The sequence below is a fragment of the Leptonotus elevatus genome, chromosome 17 (assembly GCF_054856555.1).
Source record: "Leptonotus elevatus isolate MCC_2025b chromosome 17, RoL_Lele_1.0, whole genome shotgun sequence".
Taxonomy (NCBI): Eukaryota; Metazoa; Chordata; class Actinopteri; order Syngnathiformes; family Syngnathidae; genus Leptonotus; species Leptonotus elevatus.
This window is the reverse complement of record NC_141255.1, coordinates 12,156,878-12,174,205: the sequence shown is the minus strand read 5'-3', so window position 1 is coordinate 12,174,205 and position 17,328 is coordinate 12,156,878. Positions and strand designations below refer to the sequence as shown.

At 42.5% G+C, this 17,328-nt stretch overlaps 2 protein-coding genes and 1 non-coding gene across 3 annotated transcripts in view; 2 read left to right on the top strand and 1 right to left on the bottom strand.

The window, feature by feature from the left end:
- The first annotated feature begins 1,523 nt into the window (after window positions 1-1,523).
- Window positions 1,524-6,584, top strand: c17h4orf54 (chromosome 17 C4orf54 homolog). The gene is made up of 2 exons (XM_086059728.1): window positions 1,524-5,223; window positions 6,164-6,584. Exon 1 carries the CDS (start codon window positions 1,524-1,526, stop codon window positions 5,214-5,216), a length of 3,693 nt encoding a protein of 1,230 aa, XP_085915854.1. The 3' UTR covers window positions 5,217-5,223; window positions 6,164-6,584.
- An 835-nt stretch (window positions 6,585-7,419) lies between these two features.
- Window positions 7,420-7,501, bottom strand: trnas-uga (transfer RNA serine (anticodon UGA)). The gene has a single exon. It is a non-coding gene; the product is annotated as a tRNA-Ser (tRNA).
- Window positions 7,502-9,206: 1,705 nt separating this feature from the next.
- The window catches only part of zanl (zonadhesin, like), a 42,452-nt gene continuing 34,330 nt past the window's right edge, over window positions 9,207-17,328 (top strand). Inside the window, 22 exon segments of the mRNA XM_086059291.1 lie at window positions 9,207-9,294; window positions 11,117-11,266; window positions 11,341-11,606; window positions 12,293-12,377; window positions 12,452-12,604; window positions 12,682-12,846; window positions 12,999-13,096; window positions 13,173-13,251; window positions 13,626-13,918; window positions 14,000-14,141; window positions 14,262-14,539; window positions 14,634-14,782; window positions 14,877-15,005; window positions 15,130-15,268; window positions 15,353-15,494; window positions 15,606-15,802; window positions 15,894-16,032; window positions 16,129-16,179; window positions 16,261-16,454; window positions 16,536-16,677; window positions 16,795-17,072; window positions 17,167-17,315. Coding sequence (XP_085915417.1) covers window positions 9,207-9,294; window positions 11,117-11,266; window positions 11,341-11,606; window positions 12,293-12,377; window positions 12,452-12,604; window positions 12,682-12,846; window positions 12,999-13,096; window positions 13,173-13,251; window positions 13,626-13,918; window positions 14,000-14,141; window positions 14,262-14,539; window positions 14,634-14,782; window positions 14,877-15,005; window positions 15,130-15,268; window positions 15,353-15,494; window positions 15,606-15,802; window positions 15,894-16,032; window positions 16,129-16,179; window positions 16,261-16,454; window positions 16,536-16,677; window positions 16,795-17,072; window positions 17,167-17,315 — 3,506 coding nt within the window.

Below are 17,328 nucleotides of genomic sequence, written 5' to 3'. Positions count from 1 at the left end.
AAAGGTACAGTTTTACATGTGACTTTATACAAAAATCACAAAAATGTCAGGAATAGTGTCCCAACGTTGAAGATAATCACCCCTTCACCCACCTCAAACATACACACTCATTCGATTGGATGCGAGCGCTAATGTTAAGTGACAGATGTAAAACAAATCAAGAGGATTTATTCCAAGCACTGGCAAGCTCACTTCCTCTCGTGTGGCCATTTGAAGGCCTTGTAAACATTAGTTTTTTCCTGGCATCATTTTAATGAGTAAAGACTTGAATAATTTGAATACTATACAGAATGTTAACATAATTTTTTTTCTTAAAATATCAATTTAAAACTAAATATTTATGCCAAAGCTATATATAAAAATACATTTTAAACATTTAAATACTACATATCAATAATGTTTTACTTATTAATATCTATTTTTGGCTACAGTTTCATAATGTGGTCTCCAGAAGTAACAGTATCCTCTCAAGTCCTGTAGTTGCACTTGATTAGTGTGCTAAATATACTGCCCGTTTGTGTAAACAGAGACCCCCGCCCTAGAATGCAAATGGTAGTGTCCCATCCGTCTAATATCACGTCTTGCGTCAAACAATAAAGCGGACGAATACACTTTTTTTTTGTTATTACTTTTTATGTCACAGTGGAAATCTTTTTTCCTATCTGTCCTAATAGTAAGGTTTTTGTCTTTTACCATTATCCTGAAAGTATCATACTCGCTAACATGAACACTTATTTTTCCACATTTAATTCACAATACAAACGTTCATCCCTCCTCAGGGAATGTAAATGATAGTCTCGTCCGTCTGATTTCAACATTTAGTACATAGAATAGGGACTTTTCGTGAACAGCAAAAAAAAAGAAGTAATTGACGCCTACGAAGACACTCCAGAACGTCCACTAACAGCCCAGCTAGGCTCCTCCTTAACTTGCAAAGACCTTCAAATTATGTGTCACTTGAACACGCTTTATGACATTATTTTCTACTTTGTCATCAGCTCGGACTTTGGCGCTATGTTTTGGGATCTTCGGTTGTAACAGAAAGAGCCCCCCACCAACAAAATGCAGTGCATTGGCCATCAGGGGGCAGTATAATACAATTATACAGACAAAGATGAGTTTCACAACTTAGTGCCTCAGTAACCAGCAGCACATTGGTTGTTTTTCACAGAGGGTAAAGACTTGTTTAAGTGACAGATGTCACATTGAATATGACGGCCATATCCCAGGAAAAGGCAGAGGCACTCAGGCATTTATGACATCAATCTTCACATACAATTTAATTTGGTGCCATTTTGCCTGCAGTGCTTGAGAACAACATAGACGGATGAGTTAATTTGAGGAAGGCCTCTCATTGGTTCACATCTTAGAGTATCATGTGGCCTAGACAGGAGTTAATAATGTCTCGCCCCTTTTTTATACTCTTCCATGTCAGCTGGAATGGGGTAGAGGGGGGTGTATAGCGCGCCACACGGTCTGCAGCAGCAGCACCCTGGGGTGCTCCCACTCCCTGCTCTAAAGCTATGAAGACTCAACAAAGCCACACAGTGACTCCTCCACCACAGCCTCCGACCCTCCGGGAGGTAACGGATCTCCTCCAAATTGTAGATTCTGACGGCAAGTCGAGTGAATTTGACCATTTGAAGCTGGATCTTGAAGATGTGGGTCAGCAAATGTCTGATTTGGGGATTGAAACGGACTCAGATGAGTACGAGGATGAGGATGATGTGACCGTGCTGACCGAGGATGAGTCTCATTACATCACCACGCACGCCATCCGGCTCTCCGAGCTGTCCGATGGCCACGACGCAGACTCGGACACGGGTGCCGGCTCCTCCTCCTCGTCCACGTGGGACGTGGAGGATGGCCAACAGGTGTTCTCCTTTGTGGATTACGCCTCGTTCGACTGCAATGGAGTGCTGATGATGAAGAGGGGGGGGGACGCGGCAATCAGCAGTCTGCACGAAAGCGATCCGCCCTTGCAGTTTGGCGCTAGTGGCGAGGGTGGCGGACAGGTCCACCTGTCAATCAAAGCTACTTCCCGCGCTATAAATGACCCTATCCAAGAAAATATTGTTTATCATGCCAAAGACGCCAGAGATACGGGCCCTTCGGCGGCGGGGGGAGTGGATGGGAACATTGAGGGGCTGCGTGATAGGGCGAAGGGTGTCATTCCCGCACCGGGCGGCAAATTGCAAGCAAAAGAAAACGCCGAGTATTCCAGTTGCGCTTCCAGCGAGCTGGACGACGCTGACAAGGAGGTGCGCAACCTAACGGCCAGAACCTTCAAGAGCCTGTCTTATCCTTACTTGGATGCCATCAACTTCAGCACCTCTAGTGAGTCTTCAACATCCGAATGCGGTATCAACAGATGGTCCACGTTTGTTGACCTGAAGTACTCCAATGTGAGCCAGAGTCTTGTTTCCAAGCCAACAGCTGAGCTGGAAAGGGGGGAAAATAGCAGTGATTTTGCCGAGCAGCTGAATGGGGATGGAGCTCCTCACTGTGCGTCGTCTACTAAGAAAATTGAACTAATGAGGAAGTTTGGTCAGGGGCACAGCGGAGTAATACGGCTCACAGAGACCCTGAATTTTCGTTGCAACGTAAAATCGGGAATGTCTGCTGGAGAAAGGCTCGCAAGCGTCGCTCCAAACCCCACGGGAGCAGGATCACGTTCCACGGATGAAATTACTGTTAACAGTTTGCAGGGCGGCAGGGGCATAGGGGCCACTGCAAAGTCGAACAGCATGGAGGGCACCCATAAAAAAGCCATCTTTGCGTCCAGTGTGATTCAGAATGTGCTTTTCAAAAAGATGCAGTTCGAGCAGGAGCGCCGGATGGAAAGGGGTGAGGTGAGGGAGCCCAACCACCAGGGTGATTGCCATAGGGGCAAGGGGCTACAAAGACAGAACTCCAAACTCTCTGAGAGCAACTCCGACAGCGCGGATGACTTTGCCGACATTATGGATTGCGGCTCGAGAAGGGACTCTCTGGTGCAAGACACTCAGTTGGAGGCGCCGGGTAAAGCGATGGATGCTAAAAAGGGTGCAATAGAAGCGTCCAAAGGGACTTTGCTTCGCAGCCAAAATAGCGCCTTCAGATGCTGGAGGAATGAGGAGCTAGAGTTTCCACAGGATCATAAAAACCATAAAATCCCCGCAGAGACGCCACCTCAAGAGGGAATGGGGGATCAGTACTCGACGAGCGGCGGCAAACTAACTAAAATGACACATTTGTTTGTGCCAAACATCCAACGCGTGGCCAGTAGTGGGGAGCTGGAGAGGGACCTCCAGCTTGGATCTGACCACATTTTAAACATAGCAGACTCTAGGAGTGCCGCCACATCCAGATCCCCGGAAATTAAAATTAATCTCCAGAACTGTAATGCGACCAGTTTGATCAGAACTGATGACTCCAAAGGCCAGGGGGTCCTGGCTGCAGCTTTGAAGGGTGAGTCCTGGGATAAAGTGCCACATTTTATGGTTCGAGACATTCGAGAGGGTAAAGGAAAGCTGCAGACGCCCATACACCAAGTTAGAGATGTACGCAAGCAGGTTAAAAGCTCCTATCACTTTGTTTCAGTGGATCATAAAGCCAATCTTGCCACCGCTGACAGCCACCGAGATTGTCGACATCCTACATCTGTTTCCCCCATTGTGATAAAATGCCAGTCGGTGAATACAAACAACAGCAAATGTGACTTATCTCAAGATAGACCGTCTCCAGAGGGCACCAGAAGTTCAGCAATGCAAAAAGTGGCACAGAACGTGGCCCCGGGGATCATAGATAATCCCCCAGAAGAGGTGGGTTTAAGAATTGAAAGCAAATTGGCTTCAAATAAAGAAAAAAATCCCAAAGTTACTGATAAGCAACAAATGTCAAATCAGGTTGCTTTGGAAAAGCTTCAGGCAGCAGTGAAAACAATGGAACAGCTTTATGTCTATGACAAAAATGAATGGAAAAGGAAAAATGAACCACAGTCCCTGATGGATAGCCATGTACTCTCACTGATTGCAAGTGAGGAGAACAGTGAGGAAGAAACACTGAGAGGCTCTGTCGTGGAGAAAATGGCAAGAAGGGATTCATACCCCTGCTTGAACAGAACGCCACCAGTAGTGGCAGCAGAGGACTGGCTAAGGACTGCTGGCGACCCAGACGACCGCCTTAAAGCTAGTTTGTCGGCCGCTCCTTTCAATTCCAGCCACAAGGCATCCACGGGTATCACCATGGGTATCACCGCAAAGACTCCACAGCTGAACAATCCCACACCTGTGTCTTACAACACCAAAACATTTGCCCCCAAGTCGCCGAAGTTACCCATGTCCTTAAAAGTCTACCCAACAAAGACAAGTGGCGAGTCAAAAGAAATGCAGTCCAGGGAGCAAAACTCTGATAATGAGAGCTACCTAACCATTCCGGTCAAGTCTCATGCCTGTGGCAGTAAAGAGGGCTCTTTTGTGTTTACCAGCCAGTCCCACTCAACCACTCTTCCCTTGCCCATTGCTACATCAGGCAGTAAGGTTCAAGAGGAGCAGTCCCAGAGAAGCTCCAACACTTCTATGGCAACCAATTCATCAGATGTCCCCCCCACGAACATTTATCACTCCATGCCCTTGGGTGTGTCCGCAAATCAGCCACAGGTGTACTGTTTCTCCCCTGCAATCACCCCTGCACCTCTTCTAGACCCATTCCAAGCCACACAGAGGAAAATGCTCCTGGATCCCACCAGTGGAAGCTACTACCTGGTAGACACACCGGTTCAACCCTCCACACGGCGCCTCTTCGACCCCGAAACGGGACACTATTACGAGGTACCCATTCCCCAACCTCCCATGACCCCCGTTCCCATGCCAATTTCCCCTTTGGCCCTGGGTTCTGCTTCATATGGACACACCTACATGATCTACCCCGGTTTCATGACGTCGCCCCCCATGATTTCGACCCGGACGCTGGTGCAGCCGCAGATGCTGATGGAGAGTGGGGAGAAGGCGCTGCCCCTCCAGTCCGAGGGCATGTACATGGAGACCCCCTTCTATATAGCCACTGGAAAGGCGGCGTCGGGGAGCCCGAATGTGGTCAGCATCGCCAGACCGCAGCAAGGCGTCCCCGGGGGCAAGCAGCCAGTCATCAGCATCACGTCGCCGCAGGGGCCGCGGATTATTGCGCCACCTTCGTTTGACGGGACAACCATGAGCTTTGTGGTTGAGCACAGGTGAAAAAGAGGTGAGTCATCTCACTATTTACATACAGCAGAGACCACAAAAAGAACACATCCCGTTGGTTATATTTACAGTATACTTCCTATTAACAATCCGTTTTCTATTTTGTAAAGCCTTGTCATGATTAGAAGTGAAAAACCCTAAATTATTATCCTTAATATTATTTAGTAATAAAGCAGAAAGGCACAGTGGTAGCAGATTGGGTTGGTAGGAGGGTAAACATGTTGTTAGGCAGTTCGATAACTAGGTAGACTGCGACAGAGCCGAGAGGACCCAAGGGCAGCTTCAGACTTGCTGAGACTCCTTCAGCTGCTGCTGAATGTCAAGAAGCCGCTTAGGAGGGTGGCGGCAGGTTCAGCATGCTTTTTATAGGAGATGGCCAAAGTGACAAGTCAAATTCTCCCGGCTTCCGATCAACACCAATTATATAAACACAGCATGCGCCATGGTAGCTGCCCTTTCTCGTCAGACCCACATACCGAGGGGCCAGACTGTACAAATGTTATTTTTCCTTAGGCCAAACATGTATTGAGACATCTATTAGGTAGTTATATAGGTGCAGTGTAGAAGTAGGCAATTATTTATTTAGTAGGTTAGAAAATGTATAAGTTGGTAAGGCCAGGAAGGTTGAAAGGTTAAGTACTCTATCTAAGTAGGTACATATTAGTAGGTTGGTATGTAAGCAGGTGTTTAGTTTGTAGGTACACTTAGTTGGTAGGTAGGTAATACAGTAGGTTTTAAGTCGGTCATATGCATTCATTTGGTGGTGGGTAAGTAGGCAGGCAGGCAATTATGTACTTGGTAGATATGTAATTATCGTTAGGTAAATTATGTAAATTGGTCAGTATTATAGGTAAGTTGATTAGGTAGGTTGGCGCAATTTGTTTGTGCAAATGATATTTCTTACAGCGCTTGACTTGTTTTCTCTTGTGTTTTCCAAACAGGTTGAAAGATGTGCGTGGCCACCATGTACCTCATCTGGACTGAGCTGCTTTAGTTTGAATGTCTCCTCTCTGTGTAAAAATGAATGTATAGTTTGATGTATAGATGTTTTATATTACTAGTATTGTTGTATTGTTATTTCCAGGGCGACACCACAAACATATATATGCTGCTTTATAATATGTATTCTATATGTAATTGGTGGGAAGGGAAATGTAAGTGGAAAGAGGGAGATGAGCTGCACGTTGTGATTTTGCTGGAAAGGTGAGCAGGGTTGCTTGAGAGCAGTAAAGATGCAGTGGAAGGGAAAAATGCGAAGGGAAAAAAAATCTATATTTTTGTTTTCTCGCTTCATATTTGAACATCAGCAAATGATTTACTTTCATATGCGGAAGTGTTTCAATAAAATTGTTGTTCTTTGCACACTTGTCTCTTTTCTCTTGGTTCAGTGTAGAATTTATGCAGATTTACTTCTACTGCAACCCATCATGATGTATTTCCTCAATTAACTGCTGGATGACGTCCATTTATGCTTACTGTAATTTTATTAGGGTTGTTCGTCATATTTAAACAATGTTTAAATAAAAATATCTTGGAATGTACTTGGCTAATAGTCTTTATTTGGGCTATAGCATTCATTTTTATCAAAGATTTTTTTTAATTCAACATTTTTTTCTGCTCAGCTTTATTAGACAATGTGTTTATGTACCACCACTGATAAACAATGCTAAATAAAATATCAACATTATATAAGTAATCAGGAAGTCATGTTTATTGGTGATATGGCATTTATTTTTTTCAAAAAGTTGTAGTTTGGTAATATTTCTACACTGTTTATTAAATTCCCATGACCCCCAAAAATGCTAAATTCAGATTTAATTTAGAAGAAAGAAAAAAAAGAAAAGAGGAAAAAAAATGCTAAATTCAAATATCAGTATTAATATATTTTACTACTCAACTTTATGGGGGAATTTGATGTTTTTCATCAAATATTTAATTATTTATTAGTTTATTTGTTGGGAGAGGTCGATTAAAAAAAAAAAATTAAGTTGTATATTTTTAAACGACAATGTCTATAATTGTTTGCCATCTAGTGGTGAGCTAATAGAATGCAATGACCTGAGTTACAAACACGTAGGCATTTTGAAGCACTCGCACTGCGGTGCCCCAGAGAGTAAAATGAATGAACATTGAAATATCAACAACTGTCCTTTACATGTTACCACAAGTAGGAAAAGAAAAATGAAAAGTAAAATAACGCTGCGAGCAGGGTTCGAACCTGCGCGGGAAGATCCCATTGGATTTCAAGTCCAACGCCTTAACCACTCGGCCATCGCAGCTATACCAACCAAGAGTGATAGTTGATATATTATAAATAGAAGTAGATTACATACAGTAAAGTAGAAGGTAAATTGCATATTTTTCCTTTTCGTAGGTAGCAGCACGGTAAATCAATCCACGGTCGCTTTTTGTCCACCAGCTAGCAGCACACAACGCGAAAAGTGAAGACATATTGGTAGATGGATGATTAGAATTTTTAGAAAGTATTTCCATGAGAAACACTACCATTCCATAATTATACATCAATTGCGGTAAAAAAAAACATTTTTTTAAATACAGTAGACTGTTCGTCACTGAATGAGAACCCATTGTTGTTGCCCCTTTAGGTGCCGGTGTTGTACAATTTTTTTCGGGGGTAAGTACCATTTGGCACAACACCTGTCTTTCAACTAGTATGCTCTTTTCATTCAAATCCACACGCACACGTACAAACAACGAACAATTACTACAGTCTTAAAGTGTAAATTGTATTTTTCTTAATGAGTTCATACTCTTCTTATCCACATTGCCATAAACATTAGTTACGATGGAGTTTGGTGTGATTCATGTTTACAATGATTTTATCACTTGTTGCTGAAAGTCCATACATCGTTGATAAAGGCGCTTTCATTGCAAAACGGGAATGAAAACGTGTGAAATTACCTTTTGAGTCACTCCCTTGGAGACACACAATGTTATTGTGTTTATTGTTGAATTTGGATTACATTGGGGTGTTTAAGAATTGATCAAGGCCCTTGAAGGGTTGAGTGTGGTTGTAGTGGGCCTTACTGACTGACAACTGGCAAGGAGAGGTCTAAAGATCATAAGCAAAAAAAAAGAACATTCCTGTCCAATGTGTGATTATAAAAACGCTTATAAAACACACACGCACGCACACCTTCAGAATACATTCAAGTAAACTTTGTCCCCAGTTTCGATTAATGACTAGTCTAACTTTGATTGGAAACCCTGATACAATTTCAGAATTTTTTCCCCTGCCTTTAAACTAGAACAAAAAATTCAGTCCAGAGTTAATTAGATCAAAAATCCCAAAATGTTATGAAATAACAGAACCCCTGCCTTTAAACTAGAACAAAAAATTCAGTCCAGAGTTAATTAGATCAAAAATCCCAAAATGTTATGAAATAATAGAAGTGTTTGAAATGTGGTTTTTTTTGCCCAAAAAGACAAAAAAAACACAAAAAAATTGCCTCCAAAGTCACAAAAAATCCAGTATTCAGGCATGTTTTTCTGGCAAACTTTGATTTGAATGACGAATTATACATACAACACCAGGGCCGTTATATAACAAATCTTGAGACGTATTTCTGTACATCATTAGGGCTGTTTTACAACACAATGCAAGGCACATTTTTACGCATTTACTTTCATTATTAAATAACAATTGGGATGGGTCCACTAATCAGGCTAGCTTTACGGAAGAAGAAGAAGAAATTATTTTATAAGATGATTCCTGTCGAGCATCCACACCCACGGTGTGAAGTGCCAAAAAAAAAAGCAGACACACACCTACAAACAAAGAACACACCCTGTCCATATCAATCACTGTTACTTATTTACACATTTTGCAACAATCACAGTATACAGTACAGTATCCACCCAATAGCCGTTCACAGTACAAGTACAGTACTGTGTATGGATATATATAAAGTCCCCGATTGTGTCCTTCCTTCCTTCATCCCTATGCTAACTGTTTAGTTAGCCATGGATGGAATGCGATTCCTTATTTTGCTCTTATGGATGTGCGCACTGACAAAGCAGCAAAGGTGAGTCCCAAACTGAATGGTGAATGGTCAGGGCGAAATAACTTTTTGAAAATAAAATTAAATCATCCTCAGAGATAAGAGATTTTCAAACATGGTATTAACTGCTATATTTTTTTAAACATAGACTTTTTAAAACTTGTAACATTATTTATTACTTATCTGTCAGAAATTCTAATTTCATTACCCTAAATTTATATATATTTATGATTACAGAGTTATCACATCTGTTTTAAAAATTATCACATTACAGTGTTTAGTAATGATAAACCAGTAATGCATAACTATTATTTTTTTATAGCCAAACATTTTTTTTTCAACATATTATGTATTTGTAAAAGTTACTACCCAGACGTGCTGTTTTGTGATCTTGCAATCAATATGAGGTATTGATTTAAAATGAATATCAAATTTCACTCACCTAATCTTGTATATTTTAGTACAATTGTGGTTACAGTAATAGTATGAAACTTAACTTGTATTGGTCTGACCATCTTTAAAATGTTTGTAAAAGTACATTACACTTTAATAATCATATACACACAATATCACATCATGGTTTTATATTAAATTACCATTCCGCATGCAATTGTTGTTTTTGTTTATACTGTCTTTCTTTCTTTTCTTTCTTTCTTTTCTTTCTTTCTTTTCTTTCTTTCTTTTCTTTCTTTCTTTTCTTTCTTTCTTTCTAGTTTTTTCATTAAATATGGGTGTGCGAAAGAGTAAATTAGTCATATTTAGGTGTGACATGTCTAATGATTGATCTATGTCCTTCTCTTTTAGCCTCCAGAGTGTGCCGGCCAACAACGGTAAGATAAACAACATGAGTTTTGTTAGCACCGGCACGCTAATTTAGCGCGTAATTTAATTTATTAGCGAGTAACACAGACATATTTCATTAAAACTACTATTTTTAGATGTTCCGGAGTAAAATCTGCAATATGCTTTACACCTCCAACATTTAAATTGATTAAAATACAATTTTAAACACCCATAAATAAAGATCGTTATGAACTTCAGATTTTTGCATTGTTCTGTGGATTTCTTCAACAGACAGTTCTACAATAAAAAATGTGTTTCAGCAAGGGTGTGAATGACCGTGTTATAGTGGAAGAAAGTGTACACGTGAGCTCACCTGAAATACTATTAACTCATTCACTCCCAGCCATTTTCACTGAAGCAATCTCCTTCACTCCCGGCTGTTTTAATGGATTTTGACAGATTTTGCAAGGCCCACAGAATATTGTGTTTTATTGCTATAAAAACAAATTGGAACTGTCCAAAAGAAAGATTTGAATCTCTTCTTTCATCAGAAAAAAAAGCATGTTTTTATCTGTTTCCGTTTTGCAGCAATTAGCATTAGAATATAGCTTTTTTTCAACATGGCCCCTGGTTGAACTCTTTTGCTCTGTGCCACCTGCTGGCCGTTTGTGTAATAACTTCCATTTCTTCAACCGTTCTTTGCAGTTTAGAGGCTGCATCAAAGCCTTCTGTATGCTCTAACATAAAAAAAACCATTTAAAAAACGTATGAATACGTCGTTGGGACACTTGAAAAACATTTAAAATAGAACGTATTTTGTACGTGTTTGGGAGCAAATGAGTTAATGGATGGATGGCCAAAAATAAGTATCAATCTAAGAAAAATTGACCCGTGTGGATTAGGCCGGTTGTCAATGCAGGGAAACAATGGAGGTTTTTTGTTGTTTGAGCTGAAACTTAACCCAAAAATGGACCAGTTCTGTAAAAAATGGCTGCATGCAAGGTTGTTTGTCTCCATGTACCCTTCTTTGCCCAACCCTGGTCTATAGCGCTTTTTTTGTGTGTTAATTCCCATGTTCAGTCTCCCCAGCTCTTGTGCTGACGTACTGCAACTTTAACAACAATAGCGAGCCATTCTGCAGCTTCTACCAGGACTCGGCGGACGATGGCGACTGGACCCGGCACAGAGGTTCAACCCCAACGCCTAGCACGGGTCCCCCAGGCGATTACCCCGATGGAAGTCAGTGTTGCATCTCATCGGCGGTCAACACTAAAATCACTTGTGAAAAACATCCAATCCATTTTCTTCCCCAGACGGATTCTACATCTACCAGGAATGCGACAACGTGGCAGAAGGGCGTAAGATTCGTCTGCTGAGTCCCACGTACTTAGAGGCGCCTGCACAGATCTGCGTCCAGTTCCGATATTACATGTACGGCTCGGACAGTTCCAATGTGCTGAGGCTACTAGCAAAGAGGCTGAATAGTGAGGAAGAGCTGTGGAAGAAAACTGGTATCCAGAGTCCATCTTGGCTGAAGGGTGCCATTACCGTGGCCAATCCAAGCAATCAGGACCTCACTGTGAGTGTTTGCTTTCAAGCAAAGAGCATATAGTGCATTGTTGCTTCTAAAGCATGTAGAGGGTTTGAAATCAGGCGAAAATGTTGTTGCCATGGTGACTAGGATTAGGGGTAGGTTTAAGAGTTGAAAATGGGGTTAGGACAAGGGGGTTGCCATACACAATGAATAGGACTTGGGTCCCGACCATAGAAAGTTCCAAGTGCCAGGTTCCAAGTCTAAATTCCAACAAAAATTCTAAATTTAAACTTCAATTCAAACATTTGTTGGAATAGTTCCAAGTTCCAAGGCCCCAAAATGTTGGAACGGCGGGTGGAATTGGGTGCCTATTGTTTGCGTTGCTATGGGCAATGAAAAAGTATGCACTGATCTAATCAGTGGAGCAACACGTGCAGATAACAGTTCACTAGATCACTTCATTCAGTCTCAGTTAAATTATTTGCCCTTGCATTGCTTTTATAGCCCTATAAAGCAATCACAGCAGTAAGTGCTTAGGAAAGACTGAGGTTGTGCCACACCCCAGGACATACCTGATAACACTATTTAACGCTCTCACATGCATGGTTTGCAGTGTTTTGAACTAAGAACGTAAAAATAGATAGATTTTTACAGTTTTATTTTAGGCTTATTACTTTGACTTACTACACTTTTGCTGATTCTTGACCAACATGTCACTTGTGGTTGTCTAGATTGTCTTCGAGGCTCAACGAGGCATAAATGCTTACTGCGACTCGGCATTAGACAACATCCTCATTTTCGAAGGAGCGTGTCCCAGTATGTAAACTCACAATGTTTTCTTAAAAGTTTGCAAACGACAATATACATAAAGGCTAATATTTGGTCCACAGCTTGCGTCTCTGGCTGCGACTTCGACTCGGTGGATGACTTCTGTGGGTGGACTCTTTTCGTACCTGACGAGAACATATTTGGCTTTGAGCAATGGACTGGCCCAACAGAGACTGAAGGCACCGGACCTGATGATGATTTCTCCAAGCCGGGATGTAAGTAGCTTGAGCGGGCCGAATTTGTCCTGAGGGTTTCCAGCCAAGCATCTCATTACTCTTTAACATTCTCTTAGTGGGACAGTTCATGCTGATGGATTCTTCCGATGCTCGACCTGGACTTAAGGGGCAAATCATAAGTCCTGTGTTAAACTCTTCTTCTGGATGCCTAGAGCTTACGTTCTATTACTATCTGTATGGCACTAGCGAGACCATGCAGCTCAGTGTCCACACCTCGACAGGTAAGAGGTGAAGCAGTTCACCATTTTGGTTTAAATATGTCATTTAGATAGTAGATTTTGCCCATTCTCAGATGAGCTCCATCCAATCTGAACTCCACTAAGGAAGACTAATCTAGACTTCCTGTCGGTTGAATTTGCATTCTGTACTTCAGGAGGATTGCTTGGACCCGCTCTCTTCACTGTCAAGGGAAACCAGGGTCCAGCCTGGAAGCCTGCCGAAGTCCGTTACCTCAGCAACACTGACATCCAGGTACACACTAAACTACTGTCACTGCATGTGCGCTGATACATGGAGTCAATTTTTTTTTGTTCATATTGAATTTCAGTTTGTAATTGTGGGAACGTACGGAGAGACTCGTCAGACCGACATTGCTGTTGATGCTGTGTGTGTGATGGCCTGTCAAAGTAAGGAAATGGCTAGTTATGTTTTGTATATTTGCAGTGGGTTAGGGTTAACTAAGGGACTGAAGAAGGAAAAATATTACTTTGGTATAAAAGGTGGAAAAGGTCACCATCCCCTGATCTCACTATTGAGAACCTGTGTCGCATCTTTAAAAGGAAAATCGGGGTGGCCGGCAGAATTAAGCAGTGTTACCGTCACTGCCTTTGCACATGCATGTTTTTGACAATAATCATGACAGCTAAAAGGGAGATTTTTTTTTGTTGACGATTAATTGTCTTTCCTTGTTTGCTGCCTATTCTGGAAATGATTCATTTTGAATCTCCATGTCAAGGAGTCTATCCTCACGACAGTACTTTTGAAACTCTTTCACTGAAAGGTCAACTAACCACGACACAGCCGCCAGTGTCGACTCCAACACCCACTAATGGAACAGCTACACCGAAACCCACAACTCCAAGACCAACTACGCCCACAGTTCAATGCCCTCCAAATGCAGAATACATCGAATGTGGCCCAGCTTGTATCCCCACCTGCATGGAACCCTCCACCAACTGTAGCGGCTCCTGTATCACCGGCTGCTTTTGTAAACCAGGGTTCGTCTTCAAGGGCAAACACTGTGTACCACTTGAAAAATGTGGTTGCCTGGATCACAATAACAACTATTATGAGGTTAGAATAGAGATCATACCGACACTTGAGTTGAGAAGAAAGGCAGTAGGCCTAACCAAGTTGCTGACATTTGTGTTTTAGCCTGGTGAGATCGTATTTGGAGACGGCTGCTCCAAGCTGTGTCGCTGTGCAGGGAATTACACTTTGGAATGTGTGGATAACACCTGTGATCCCACTGAGGAGTGTCGGGAGGTTAACGGTGTCGCCGGATGCTACCCAAAAGGTAACATGTCAAGAATTATTTTACTGGTTACTTTCACCTCCTCAGTTTGATCAGCAGGTATTGAAAATAGTCATCTTTAATCCTGAGTGTCACAGCAATAACTTGATGTTTTCCCTGAAGGTTCATCCTCATGCATCGCATCCGGGGATCCACACTACACGACCTTTGACAAGCGCAAGTACAACTTCATGGGCAACTGCAGTTACTTGATGGCTGCAGTCTGTAATGTATCATCAGATTTACCACTTTTTGAGGTCCATGCTGACAATGAAAACCGTTACAACACACCCAGCATCTCCTATGTGAAAGCGGTTCACGTGTATGTATTGCATAGAGGGGCACACTTCAATGAGAGCACAGTGCATAAGGTCTCCATCTTCAAAGGAGGCATCGTGCATGTAAGAAGGAAACCCTTACCTTATCTTAAAGAATAAAGAATGAGGACGTCCCTGCCTGTTCACTCATCATTTTTCACCTGCTTTCCACATCCAGGTGAATGGAATTAAAGTAAACCTGCCAGTGAATCCGTTTCCAGGCGTCTCTGTGTTCAAATCAGGAAAGCACTACACCGTGTCCTTAGATTTTGGCGTGACTGTTCGTTATGATGGAAACCACTTCATGGACGTCAAAGTGATTAAAGAGTGAGCATAACCTGTGCACATGTTCTTAATGGGATCTGAATAGAAGTTCATGAGAAGTTCAGGACTGAAGGATCTTGTAACGTGTCACCTGCAGCTATAAAAATACACTGTGTGGATTGTGTGGAGATTACAATGGAGATCCTAAAGATGACTTCCGTAAACCAGATTGGTCATTGGCCAGCAACCCTAATGAGTTTGGAAACAGCTGGAACATGGATCCACAGTGAGTGTGAACTCTTTTTTTTAAATGTCATTATTGCCAAGTCTTAATTCATTCTGTTGGATCATTTTAGATTCTGAACATTGTCTTGTGTTGACTCTGTGTCTAACATTTCATTTTGCGCAAGGTGTAACAACAAACCCAACACCACTCATCCCGAATGTGAGGCAGAGGAGCAGAAACTCTATGAAAGCTCTGGATATTGTGGCATCCTGCTGGATAAAAATGGTCCTTTTGCCGTGTGTCATGCCAAAGTCAACCCCAATGTAAGTTGCAAGCATCTGGCCAAAAACTGAAATTTTGAGTTGCATTTGGGAAGATGGGTTGTAGCATACTGGTTTTGTGTCCAGGATTACTTCAAGGACTGTGTCTTTGACCTTTGTGCGCTTGATGGGGCTCATTCCATTCTGTGTGAAGCCATCGAAGCCTACGCCAATGAATGCCAGGACCGTGGGGTCAACATCGGACCCTGGAGGAACGAAACCTTCTGTCGTGAGTAGAAAGTGCAGATTGTTGACATGGGACTCTTCTGTAGCTTTCTCTCTAAATGTGTCCAAAGGATGAGATGAGATGAATTATAATTTCATCTTATCTTCCACACAGCTTTTAACTGCCCCCCGAACAGTCATTATGAGCCCTGTGCGGACCCCTGTCAAGACACATGTTTGGGTAGGCCCCCCTCCTGCAGCGGACCGTGCACGGAGTCCTGTGTGTGCAATCCCGGCTACATCCTGAGTTCTGGGAAATGTGTCTCCAACACTTCATGTGGCTGCAAACACACCAACGGCCAATATTATCAGGTACTGCGAGATGGACAAGCAACTGTACACTCGAACTGGGAAATACACCTAGGAATCTAATGGATATATCTGCCGTGTGTGTTTATGTCAGCCTGGAGAGGAGTTCTACACTGAGAACTGCACTCTGAAGTGTAGGTGTGATGCACCCTACGTTACCTGTCAGGCATCTCAATGCCCCCCAGTGCACGAGTGTCAAGTCCAGGGAGGAGAGCTGGGCTGCTATCCCACAGGTAAGATGACACGATTTCAACCCTTGTCTTTTATTTGACCATAGGAAAAAAAATCTTTCTAATACTCATTTTAAATAAATATCAATGACATCTTAGGAACAACAACACCCAGACCAACAACTCCAGGACCGACAACACCAAAGCCAAGTACGGTGTCTTTTTTAAAGCCTAATACAGTATCTACTTACTAGCTATTAATGCAATGCTGCTGTTTCTTTTCCCATACAGTTAAGTGCCCTCCGAATGCAGAATACATCGAATGTGGCCCAGCTTGTATCCCCACCTGCATGGAACCCTCCACTAACTGTAGCGGCTCCTGTATCACCGGCTGCTTTTGTAAACCAGGGTTCGTCTTCAAGGGCAAACACTGTGTACCACTGGAAAAATGTGGTTGCCTGGATCACAATAACAACTATTATGAGGTTAGAATAGAGATCATACCGACACTTGAGTTCAGAAGAAAGGCAGTAGGCCTAACCAAGTTGCTGACATTTGTGTTTTAGCCTGGTGAGATCGTATTTGGAGACGGCTGCTCCAAGCTGTGTCGCTGTGCAGGGAATTACACTTTGGAATGTGTGGATAACACCTGTGATCCCACTGAGGAGTGTCGGGAGGTTAACGGTGTCGCCGGATGCTACCCGAAAGGTAACATGTCAAGAATTCTATTACTGGTTACTTTCACCTCCTCAGTTTGATCAGCAGGTATTGAAAATAGTAATCTTTAATCCTGAGTGTCACAGAAATATCTTGTTTTCTCTGAAGGTTCATCCTCATGCATCGCAACCGGGGATCCACACTACACGACCTTTGACAAGCGCAAGTACAACTTCATGGGCAACTGCAGTTACTTGATGGCGGCAGTCTGTAATGTATCATCAGATTTACCACTTTTTGAGGTCCATGCTGACAATGAAAACCGTTACAACACACCCAGCATCTCCTATGTGAAAGCGGTTCACGTGTATGTATTGCATAGAGGGGCACACTTCAATGAGAGCACAGTGCATAAGGTCTCCATCTTCAAAGGAGGCACCGTGCATGTAAGAAGGAAACCCTTACCTTATCTTAAAGAATAAAGAATGAGGACGTCCCTGCCTGTTCACTCATCATTTTTCACCTGCTTTCCACATCCAGGTGAATGGAATCAAAGTAAACCTGCCAGTGAATCCGTTTCCAGGCGTCTCTGTGTTCAAATCAGGAAAGCACTACACCGTGTCCTTAGATTTTGGCGTGACTGTGCGCTATGATGGAAACCACTTCATGGACGTCAAAGTGATTAAAGAGTGAGCATAACCT